This window comes from Staurois parvus, unplaced genomic scaffold, assembly GCF_062004578.1.
Source record: "Staurois parvus isolate SC_StPar_1 unplaced genomic scaffold, SC_StPar_1.0 ptg000449l, whole genome shotgun sequence".
NCBI lineage: Eukaryota > Metazoa > Chordata > Amphibia > Anura > Ranidae > Staurois > Staurois parvus.
In genome coordinates this window covers 5,029,757-5,042,108 of record NW_028318245.1, presented here as the reverse complement: position 1 = coordinate 5,042,108, position 12,352 = coordinate 5,029,757, and the positions used below count along the sequence as shown (strand labels likewise).

The window sequence follows — 12,352 nt, the reverse complement described above, 5'->3', positions numbered from 1 at the left end:
CCACTGGAGTCCTCTTCCACTCCTCCATGACGACATCACGGAGCTGGTGGATGTTAGAGACCTTGTGCTCCTCCACCTTCCGTTTGAGGATGCCCCACAGATGCTCAATAGGGTTTAGGTCTGGAGACATGCTTGGCCAGTCCATCACCTTTACCCTCTGCTTCTTTAGCAAGGCAGTGGTGGTCTTGGAGGTGTGTTTGGGGTTGTTATCATGTTGGAATACTGTCCTGTGGCCCAGTCTCCGAAGGGAGGGGATCATGCTCTGCTTCAGTATGTCACAGTACATGTTGGCATTCATGGTTCCCTCAATGAACTGTAGCCCCTCCAGTGCCGGCACCACTCATGCAGCCCCAGACCATGACACTCCCACCATCATGCTTGATTGTAGGCAAGACACACTTGTCTTTGTACTCCTCGCCTGGTTGCCGCCACACACGCTTGACACCATCTGAACCAAAGCAGTTGATCTTGGTGTCATCAGACCACAGGACATGGTTCCAGTAATCCATGTCCTTAGTCTGTTTGTTTTCAGCAAACTGTTTGCGAGCTTTCTTGTGCATCATCTTTAGAAGAGGCTTCCTTCTGGGACGACAGCCATGCAGACCAATTTGATGCAGTTTGCGACGTATGATCTGAGCACTGACAGGTTGACCCCTTCACCCTCTGCAGCAATGCTGGCAGCACTCATACGTCTATTTCCAAAAGACAACCTCTGGATATGACGCTGAGCACATGTACTCAACTTCTTTGGTGGACCATGGTGAGGCCTGTTCTGAGTGGAACCTGTCCTGTTACACCGCTGTATGGTTTTGGCCACCGTGCTGCAGCTCAGTTTCAGGGTCTTGGCAATCTTCTTATAGCCTAGGCCATCTTTATGTAGAGCAACAACTCTTTTTTTCAGATCCTCAGAGAGTTCTTTGCCATGAGGGGCCATGTTGAACTTCCAGTGACCAGTATGAGAGTAAGAGCGAAAACACCAAATGTAACACACCTGTTTCCCATTCACACCTGAGACCTTGTGCCACTAACGAGTCACATGACACCGGGGAGGGAAAATGGCTAATTGGGCCCAATTTGTCACTTAGGGGTGGACTCACTTTTGTTGCCAGCGGTTTAGACATTAATGGCGGTGTGTTGAGATGTTTTGAGGGGACAGCAAATTTACATGTTATACAAGCTGTACACTCACTAAGTCACATTGTAGCAAAGTGTCATTTCTTCAGTGTTGTCACATGAAAAACTGGGAGGCCATTAAAGTCCATGTGTGTGGAAAGGCCAGTGGCCCAATATGTTTGGCAATATAGTGTATATAAAAGTGTGTAAAAGCACTGCATAAATTGATGGCGCTATAGATGTACCTGTAATATATAGAGAAATAAATGCACTATGAGGCAGTAAATTCCAAAAATACAACATAGGTGCAGTTTTCATGTTCTCCACAAGCTGGTGATCTAAAGTAGAGGCAGGAAGTGATGTCAGGTGCAGAAGTAGAGGCAGGAAGTGATTTCAGGTGCAGACAGGAAGTGATAACAGATAATAAAAGGAAGTTCCGGGTGAGAGGTGAGTTGGGAGGAAGTAGAGAAGATACATTGTTGGAATTGGCAACAGAGGAGGTAATATATTATTTTCTATTTACACTCAATAACCCCCCCTGCCGTGCCCGTCCTCTTCCTCCATCGTCACTGGGACATTGTTTATCCCTGGTAGATGTTGATATACACATAGATTTGGATGGTTATAATCTTTGCAGAGATATGATGTAAATCTAGAGCCAGGGTTGGATTGGAGACATGTCGGGTAGCAGGAGCCCTTAAAAGGTAAAGATCTCTACCCACCACCATAGTCTAGATCAGTGGTCATTAAAGGGTGGACCATGGTCTCGAACTGGGCTGAGTGATGGTCCTGTCTGGACTGCAGCCGTACCACAGCTGGGTGTCCTCTTCTGGGCTGCCTTCTCAGCCAATGATATCATCCTCACAGTGAGCTGGGGTGCAAGAAGCTGCAGACCAGGACTGAGTGGTGGGACTACCCTGCTTGTTGATATGAAAAGACTTCCACTCTCTGCCCTGCCAAAGGTACCATAGGACTGTGCAGAGGGAGGCTAGCATTAAAAGGGGCGCTGTGGTGTGTAAAGGGATGTTTTGAGGAGTGGTATGTAAAGGGATGTTGTTTTGAGGAGTGGTGTGCAAAGGGATGCTGTGGTGTGCAAAGGGATGCTGTTTTGAGGAGTGGCGTGTAAAGGGATGTTGTTTTGAGGCGTGGCGTGTAAAGGGATGTTGTTTTGTGGCGTGTAAAGGGATGTTGTTTTGAGGAGTGGCGTGTAAAGGGATGTTGTTTTGAGGAGTGGCGTGTAAAGGGATGCCATGGTATGTAAAGGGATGTTGTTTTCAGGGTTGTTGTGTAAAGGGGTGCCGTGTTACATAGTTAGTCTGGCTGAAAAAAAGACAAAAGTCCATCCAATTCAACCATTTAAAAAAAAAAAAGTTATAATCCGACAGCCACAGTTGATCCAGAGGAAGGCAAAAAACCCAGCAAAGCATGATCCAATTTGCTCCTGCAGGGAAAAACTCCTTTCTGATCCCCGAGAGGCAATCGGATATTCCCTGGATCAACGTCGCCTATAAATGTTATATTCTGTGTATCCAAGAAAGAATCCAGGACTTTCCTACAGCAATCCACTGAGCTGGCCACAACCAACTCTTGAGGGAGTCTATTCCACATTCTCGCAGCTCTTACTGTGAAGAAACCTTTCTGTGTTTGGAGATAATCTCTTTTCCTCCAGATGTAAAGAGCGTCCCCTTGTCCTCGGGGGAGGTAGGTGGCACCTTGTCCAGCCCAACTTCGTACTCCAGCCCGACCGACTCTGGCCCTTAGAGCCAATCCTTAGCCCCTTGTGTAAAGGTATTTTGTTTTCAGGGGTGCTGTGTTGTGTGAAGGGACCCCACGTTGTGTAAAGGGGTGTTGTGTAAAGGGATGCCATGTTGTGTAAAGGGGTGTTTGTATAAAGGGGGGCCGTGTTGTGTAAAGGGGTGATGTGAAGGATAACTGCGGCCACTGTGGGACTGCTTTAGAGTGGACTGTGATGTAAAGGGGACTACAATGTAATTGGTACACTGAAGACTCTGATGTGCAGGGCATCATGATGTGTTGTAGCTCGAACAAGATTCTGATTTCTGCTGGAAGGAAATTTTGCTGACCAGACCTCCTAAATCCTAATTCCAGACCCCGGTATACACCCTCCGATCCCTCTCCTGTAGTACATCTCCGTCTGCACTCCACCCTTAGTGTCTGGCATAGATTTTAAGGGTGATCTCCACATGCAAAAGAAAAAAATCCACACCAGACTTCTAATCAGAACATGGAGCCTGACTAGCCAGGAAAGGGAGTGAGGGGCGATGATAAACTGAAGTTGCTGGGAAGTGAGGTGGAGTCGGTCCTCTCCATTGTCCACATTCCGTAAGTGGACTCTTTTTTTGTAATAGAAACTATGTTGGACTTCCCCTCACTTCCTGTTCTGTCTCTCACGCATCACCTGGGCAGGAAGTGAAACTTTCCCCAATGGGGACACAGAAATACAAACTGAACAGGGATTCTAACTCTTACCCTCTCTATCCAAACCAAAATTCATCCCGGTGCAGCACAAATAATTCTGTTTATTATCCATCTACAGAGAGGAGAGTTTTGTATGGATCACATGACCACATCGTTGAGGAGTGACCAAAGTCACATGACTGAGAAGATATTGGACCTCACTTTGGAGATCATCTACCTGCTGACCGGAGAGGTGAGGAGGATTTTGGGAGGTCACATGACATCACTCTTATCTCTATTAACTACCTCCTGTCCAGCCGTTGTATATAAACGGCCAGACGGTGGCAGCGCAGGGTTAGGTGGCCGTTTTATAAATGGCTTCCGCTCCCCCTGCTTGTGTGCGCCCTGGGAGCGTGCAGCACCGCGAACCAGTGCCCGCTGTGTCCTCCGGACACAGTGGAACACCGATCCACGTCCTTGTACCAATCTGTGACCAATCGCAGCTCTCCCAGTATTTCTCAATGGCTGCAGGAATGCAGCCAGAGAGGAGAAATGATTGCTTTTACAGCAAATGATTGCTTTTTACAATGAGTGTAAAAAAAAAAAATCTTCATCACCACCCCCCCCCCCCCCCACAAGTAGGTTGACAGTATGTAAAATAAAAATGTAAAAAAAGAAGTTTAAAAATTATTATTTTTGGTTATAAACTTTTTTTTTTTATTAAAAAGATAATGAAATACATTTTGGCCAATATTTATGATGAAATTAATTAAATTATTTGCAACCTTTTTATAAGAAACTTTTTTTCAAAATTTTTGGACTTTTTCATTTATATAGCAAAAAAAATAAAAATCCCAGTGGTAAATAAATACCACCAAAATAAAGCTTTATCTGTCTAAAAAAAAATGCTAAATTCATATGGGTACAGTGTTGCATGACTGCGCAATTGTCATTCAAAGTGTGATAGCAGTGAAAGCTGAAAATTGGCCTGGACAGGAAGGGGGTGAAAGTGTCCGGACTGGAAGTGGTTAATAAAACAGACCTGACTGGAGAGATGAGGAGGATTCTGGGAGGTCACATGACATCACTCTGATCTCTATTAATAAAAGACAGACCTGACTGGAGAGGTGAGGACATACTTCCCAACTGTCCCTGATTTGGAACCTCTGTCCCTTGTGTGTTGTGGCTTTTTTTTTTTACCTAATACAAAAAACAAACCTGACCTTTTTTAACCCTGACCTTGACCCAAACACTAACCCTGGCACTGACCTAGATCAGACCTTGATCTAGGTAATTGAAGAAAACATTTTTTAAATATTTATTTTTAATTTTAAATTTTTGTTCTACAAAGTTTTTTATTTTTTAAGAGAGAGGCAATGTATCTCTCTACTCCATTCAGAGAGGGGAAAAAAAAAAAACAAGGGGGCTGGTGAGCTTAACAGTGACTGATCACTTTGATAGCCAATCAGAGGCTAACACAGCGATCATGTGACTTGGAATCTGTAGTCCCTGGTCCCAATCATTAGAACAGCGCACTCCCAGCACAAAGACAGGTATGCAAGTATGCGGGCCCTATGGAAAGAAGCCCAGTTCTGTGAGGCCTCATATTTGTGATATGTCTGCACCGAGGGGTTGAGCTCTTCTTCTTTCCTTCTTCTTCTTCTTCTTTCCTTCTTCTTCTTCTTCTTTCCTTCTTCTTCTTCTTCTTTCCTTCTTCTTCTTCTTCTTTCCTTCTTCTTCTTCTTCTTTCCTTCTTCTTCTTCTTCTTTCCTTCTTCTTCTTCTTTCCTTCTTCTTCTTCTTCTTTCCTTCTTCTTCTTCTTCTTCTTTCCTTCTTCTTCTTCTTCTTCTTTCCTTCTTCTTCTTCTTCTTCTTCTTTCCTTCTTCTTCTTCTTCTTCTTCTTCTTCTTTCCTTCTTCTTCTTCTTCTTCTTCTTTCCTTCTTCTTCTTTCCTTCTTCTTCTTTCCTTCTTCTTCTTCTTCTTCTTTCCTTCTTCTTTCCTTCTTCTTCTTCTTCTTCTTCTTCTTCTTCTTCTTCTTCTTTCCTTCTTCTTCTTTCCTTCTTCTTCTTTCCTTCTTCTTCTTTCCTTCTTCTTCTTTCCTTCTTCTTCTTTCCTTCTTCTTCTTTCCTTCTTCTTCTTTCCTTCTTCTTCTTTCCTTCTTCTTCTTTCCTTCTTCTTCTTCTTCTTCTTTCCTTCTTCTTCTTCCTTTTTTTTTTTTTTTTTTTTTTTAACTAGTGGTCCGTTAAGGGGGCGTGGCAGGGTGTGTCTTATGTCTACATACCCTTGCTATTAGGCGTCCCTCGTTCCTATCTCAAAAAGTTGGGAGTTATGGGTGAGGAGGATTCTGGGAGGTCACATGATAGCAGTCTGGGTGTCACTTGGGGATGACTGTTCAAGTATTCCACGTGAGTCAACACCACAAAGGGCCATTGGAGCAGCACGAAAGTAGCATGCATATTCCAAACGCCAATGGTGCATACTATGAAAGGTCCATCTCTGTTCCTCATTTAATGTCATGTTCCCAACTAACGAAGGGCTTTTGGGTTCAGGGACCGGACCAGGATAGCTGGAAGCAGCTTCCACAATCATCTAGAGCTATTAAAATCAAGGAGACATTAATTTAACCCTTGTTGATATGGATGAAATTCCTTGAAATGTACGTTTCACCAAATTTCTGACGTAATAAAAAAAATTAATATATATTAGTTGTGACCTGATGGATCCAGGCTTCTGGGAATGTCAATGTAGGCAATACGTATTCACATTTCTCATGGCTTCTCTGATGTCTCTCATTAGGGTTGCACTGTGGTGAAGAAGACATCTGATGAGTATGTGACCTCAAATCGACATCCCCATGTGTTAGAAGGGCAGAGAATGACTCAGAAACTCAACACTGTCGCTCCATCTGTGTCTCCAACTCTTACGAGAAACCATGACGATAAGATTCTAGAAGCCACCAAGAAGATGATGGAGCTGCTGACGGGTGAGGTGAGCGGTGCCGGGAATTCTGGGACATTCTCCAGTAACAGACAAGGGATGTGTCTGGATGGTGACTGTATCATTGTGTGTGTCAGGTTCCTATAAGGTGTCAGGATGTCACTGTCTATTTCTCCATGGAGGAGTGGGAGTATTTAGAAGGACACAAGGACCTCTACAAGGACGTCATGATGGACAATCAGATGTTCAGTGATAGAAATCCTGGAAACAATACATTTTGCTTGAACAAGATGATACAGAAGCACACCCTGGAGATCATCAACATTTTCATTGGAGAGGTGAGGGGGACTTTGGGAAGGTCACATGAAAAGTTAATAGACCACAGAGCTGACTGGTGAGGTAATCCGTATTCCGATATTATATGAATTGTTTTATATTACAGGACTGTGCCGTAGTTATGACATCATCTCTTGAAAATAATAGAACGAGAAGTCACCGCTTGCACCAAAGACTAAAAGAGAGACAGAGCTCCATTACAGGACCTCCCCTTTCCTTCCTCAGTCTTAAGAAAATTAACAAACATAACGTCCTAGAATTTATCACCAAGATCACTGAGCTGTTGACGGGAAAGGTGAGCGTTGCCGGGAATTCTGGGACATTATCCAGTAACAGACAAGGGATGTGTCTGGATGGTGACTGTATCATTGTGTGTGTCAGGTTCCTATAAGGTGTCAGGATGTCACTGTCTATTTCTCCATGGAGGAGTGGGAGTATTTAGAAGGACACAAGGATCTCTACAAGGATGTCATGATGGACAATCAGCCGCCCCTCACATCACCGGGTAAGAGGAGACTTTATTGTAAAGGAGAGAGCAGTATGGAGGGTCCACCTAGATAAACTTCAAAAGTCAAAAATAATATTTTCATTTTACTTCCATGATTATTAAGACATGTTGCTTCACCAAAGAGAAATCATCAGAGAAAATTGGCAGACCTTTATATCATAGAGCAAGATTGATAATAGCTGCCAAGTAATCTTGGAAAGCCATTTCAGTTTTAAAAATGCATCTCTTGTAAGAAGAAACTAAAGGTGTTGTTGTCTTTTTATTAAATTTAATGTAGTTTTGGGTCATTTGCAACAAATATCTACTGTACATCATAAGAAAGGTCCATCTCCATCCCTCACTATAATGTCATGTTCCCAACAAATGAGGAGGAGTTACTGGACACCATATGAAAGGCCCATCTCCATTCCTCAATATAACGTCATGTTCCCAACAAATGAGGAGGAGATACTGGACACCATATGAAAGGTCCATCTCCATTCCTCAATATAACGTCATGTTCCCAACAAATGAGATACTGGACACCATATGAAAGGTCCATCTCCATTCCTCACCATAACACAATCACGGTTATTCAGTGTGCCGTAGTTGGTTGGGTATATTGTACACTTCTCTTGATTTTGTATTTTTGGTGTTGTGATTGTCATGGTCGAGCTTTGTAGAGTGATGGCAGACATACAGCATATGCTTACTGACTTAAATATAAAAGCTGAATTTAACTTTTATTCCATAATTCCTTTCCAGCAGGAGGACGTGTTCCCCAGAACCCCTCAGAGGGACATCATATTCTATCTGCAGACAATAATGTGGAAGATAATGTCATTGCAGAATATTCTCCAGGAGTGAATCCCATCACTCCCATCACTCAAAATATACATCACGGACCTCACCAGTTCAGGAGATCGATGGATCCCTCTGATCCTGAGGAATCTTCTGATAGATCACACCATTTGACTCCAGACTTCCATCTTCGATCTCACAGTGCACATAGATTAACAGACCCATTTAATCCCAAAGAATCTTCTTTCAGCCTTGAAGACGTTACCGGAATTAGGAGTTCTTTGTCATGTTTGGGGTGTGGGAAATCTTTTAATCTGAAATCCGAACTTCTGCTCCATCTTAGAGGTCACACCAAGGTGACTGGTTCACATTCAGTGTGTGGAAAATCTTTCACTAAGAAAAGTGAACTTCTTCCACACCAGCAAAGTCACACTGTGGAGAAGTCGTTTTTGTGTACAAAGTGCGGAAAAAGTTTCATTCTAAAGAAAAATCTTCTTAAGCACCAGAACATTCACAGACTGTCTCATTCATGTTCAGAGTGTGGGAAATGTTTCATTCAGAAACAAGCATTTTGTAGACATGAGAGACTTCACAAATGTGAGCGCTCCTATTCATGTTCAGAGTGTGGGAAATGTCTTGCTGAAAAACAAAGCCTTGTTTTGCACCAAAGACTTCATACAGGTGAGCGTCCTTATTCCTGTTCAGAGTGCGGGAAATGTTTCACTGCCAAAGCACAACTTTTTCAACACCGGCGAATTCACACCAAAGTGTGTCCTTATTCTTGTTCGGAGTGTGGGAAAAGTTTCAACGAGAAAGCAAAACTTCTTATCCATCATAGAATTCACACGGGCGAGCGTCCTTTTCCGTGTTCGGAGTGCGGGAAATGTTTCTCTCGGAACACAGAACTTCTTAGACACTGGAGAATTCACACGGGTGAAAGTCCTTTTTGCTGCCCAGAGTGTGGAAAGTGTTTTAACGTGAAAGGGAACCTTCTTAAGCACCAGAGAATTCACACAGGTGAGCGTCCTTTCGCATGCTCAGAGTGCGGAAAAAGCTTCAGTCGGAAAACAAACCTTCTTCGACACCAGAAAAGTCATACGGGTGAAATTCCCTTCGGATGTTCGGAGTGTGGACAGTGTTTCACCCGGAAGTTAAACCTTCTGAGGCACCAGAAAAAGCACACAGATGGACGACCTTTTTCATGTTCAACGTGCGGGAAATGTTACTTACGGAAAAGTAATCTAGTTAGACATCAGGCAACGCACACCTGCTGATTTTACTAATGTATAGTGGCTTTTTTTTCTTTCTTTTTTTTTTTTTAATGGGGTGGATTGTTCAGTTTGAGACAACTGTGTAATAAAACTGCGTGGAGATGAGTGGGCTGTTTTTGTAGAGTCTGTTGATGAGATTGTCGAATTCATTAAAGGGACACTAAATTACATCTTTAAATATCATCGATATATCCACTACTTACATGAAAAAAGACAAAAGCCCATCAAGTTCAACCAAAAAAAAAAAAATTAAAATCCTACACCCACAGTTGTTCCAGAAGAAGGCAAAAACCCAGCAAAGCATGTTCCAATTTGCTCCTGCAGGGAAAAAAAAAATTCCTTGCTAATCCCCCGAGGGGCGATCGGATATTCTCTGGATCAACTTTACCTATAAATGTTACTTTAACCGCTTGCCTGCCGCCCTATAACAGAAATACTGCTGCAGGGCTGCGCAAAATTGTGTGTGTGTATAATAAATATATATATATATATATAATCATACACATATGCCATTGGTGGCCGGGGATGTCAATCCCCGAGTTCCAGCCGGTGATTCCCCGCCGGCGATCATCGGGGAAGGCTGGTAGGGGAGAGACCTCTGTATATGTAAACACAGGTCTCTCTCCTGCCAGCAAGGACATGCTGCTTTTTGTGTCTCTCTGCACAGCAGCATGTCTCCCAGCACACAGTTAGCCCTTTGATCTCCCCAGATGTTAACCCCTTCCTGCCCAGTGCCATTAGTACAGTGTCAGTGCTTTTTATTAGTACTGAAAAAAAAAATCCCTGTATCTACACCGCCATTTGTAAACACTATAACTTTCATGTAAACCAATTAATTTTACATGTATTGGAATGAGTTTTTTTTTTTTTTTGTTTATAGCAAAAAAATAAAAACCTGCAGAGGCGATCAAATATCACAGGATGAAAGCTCTATGCTCTATTCCTGGGGAAAAAAAGGACGTAAATTTCATTTGGGTGTGGCGTTGCATGACCGCGCATTTGTCAGCAGCGCCGTATCGTTAAAAAAAATAAAAAAAAATGACCTGGTCAGGAATGGGGGTTAAATCCTCTGGAGGGCAAGTGGTCACTGGCCCTGTAGTCTATTTTTCTTGAAATCATCTTACTGTGTTTTTTCTACCACTTTATTTCTTCCACAAGCTGATGAAACTCTCCTTTTTCCTCCTCATTTCCGTTTGAAATGAGCAGTACACGTTGGTTGCGGTTATGTGGCCTGCTCTTTGCATGCTACATGTCCATTCCATAGTCTATGAAAGGGATTTGTGCCTCTAATGACCACTGGTAGGTTCCGGCCCCCCCCCGTTGGCCCAAGAGACTGTTCTCTGCAAGAAAGAAATGCACACCAGCTTCCAAAGAACAGTCTAATCTTTATTCATAATATTCCTCCTTATATATGATAAATTGTAACAGAGAATCATAGAATGGAATTTTACTGTATACTTGTCAAGGCTGTGCACGTGAATAATTTAGGTTTCTCAGACCTTGAATCAGTTCTAAGAAACCAACAGTTATTTTCCCATGGAGCAGAAGTGGTTAACTTTTAACAGTAGCATAGTACAAACAAATGCTGTTAGTACAAAGAAATAACTGGATACTTTCCCTGCCTCTACCAAGGCTAAGCTAAGATAAAAAACAAAAGAATGTGTGAGCACAGTTCTGTAACACATAACTGACACAGCATATTTTCATGAACTCATTCTGGGTATAATATAAAACAATCAACATGGAGTACAAGATATAAAATGGAGAGGGAAAACAAAATGACAGACAAAAAGGACATACATTTCCCTTCAGTCTATAGTCCATCTTGGGAGCTGACAAGAGAGTGTGGCTATGTTCCTATATAGTGGGACCATGGTAGCACCCCCTAGACCCACAGATGGGTGGTGGTACCCCCAGAGACAGGGTGGACTGACATTATTCCTCAGGGTGTAGATCCCTTAGTACTAGTGGGACATTACAATGTAGCCACATAAATGGACCTCAAACTTTAGGAGAATGAGTGGACATCACAGTGTAGGACAGCCTTTTGCAACCAGGGTGCCTTCAGGCTACTTCCAGGCTGGTGTAGAGATGTTCCCTCTGCTGTAGGTGAAGAGGGTCCTGCTGGTGGGTTGGAACTACTATGTAGGGAGGAAGCAAATCCCACCGCTTGGCACCAAATGTGACAGAATGCCTGTTACCCCAATTAAGTGATTCCGTCAGAGAACCACTTCTTCACCACTGGGACACAGGACTACGGTATTATAGTTGGACATTGCACCCAAGACTAGATGAGACTAGCTTAGATACCAAACAGGAACTCTGACAACTCTGAGGCATCTGATAGTGGGTTGCTGGCCCGGTCGCCCTCCATTAGTTCGGCGGTGAGAGTCACTTTGGATTTACTTCTGGCGACTCTTCCATGGGCTTACAGGAGATCCTTCAAGGTGCTGCTCTTGAGGCTGGTGTAGAGATGTTCCTTCTGCTGTAGGTGAAGAGAGTCCTGCTGGTGGGTTGGAACTACTCCGTAAGGAGGAAGCAAATCCCACCGCTTGCCACCAAATGTGACAGAACGCCTGTCACCCTGATTGGGTGATTCCGTCAGAGAACAGCTTCTTCACCACTGGGACACAGGACCACAGTATTATAGTTGGACATTGCAGCCAAGACTAGTCAAAACTAGCTTAGATGCACAGCTATAATATAAGTAATAGTGCCCGATCATTGGTGCCAGTGGGAGGAATAGCGTCCCAACATTGGTGTCAGGAGGAATAGTGCCCCATCATTGGTGTTGTCATGGAAATTTTGTATTGTTGGTCGAACTTTAAATGTGTCATATATTCGTGTTATTCATATGTCTCTCGTGTGGCTTAATTAAAGCTCTGAAGGCTGCAATTGGGCCATGCCATGTACAATGTATGTATTACAGTACTCGGCTTGGTAATGGATGAGATGGCAGATCTGCGCTTATAGACCGGCGTGTATACCA

The 12,352-nt window shown here is 43.3% G+C and overlaps 1 protein-coding gene across 1 annotated transcript; it reads left to right on the top strand.

Annotated features, from left to right (window-relative positions):
* Window positions 1-1,370: 1,370 nt before the first annotated feature.
* Window positions 1,371-6,625, top strand: LOC149453420 (uncharacterized). Its single transcript, XM_089688554.1, has 3 exons — window positions 1,371-1,613; window positions 3,671-3,784; window positions 6,328-6,625. The coding sequence occupies exons 1-3, from the start codon at window positions 1,473-1,475 to the stop codon at window positions 6,613-6,615; spliced, it is 543 nt and encodes a 180-aa protein (XP_089544680.1). The 5' UTR covers window positions 1,371-1,472; the 3' UTR covers window positions 6,616-6,625.
* The last annotated feature ends 5,727 nt before the right edge of the window (window positions 6,626-12,352 follow it).

Excerpts from the sequence above, each read along its gene's own strand:
- LOC149453420 (XM_089688554.1), top strand. The coding sequence starts at position 1,473 with ATGTCAGGTGCAGAAGTAGAGGCAGGAAGTGATTTCAGGTGCAGACAG. Across the intron at positions 1,614-3,670 it reads TGGAATTGGCAACAGAGGAG|AGAGGAGAGTTTTGTATGGA; the intron begins GTAATATATTAT and ends ATCCATCTACAG. Across the intron at positions 3,785-6,327 it reads TCTACCTGCTGACCGGAGAG|GGTTGCACTGTGGTGAAGAA; the intron begins GTGAGGAGGATT and ends GTCTCTCATTAG.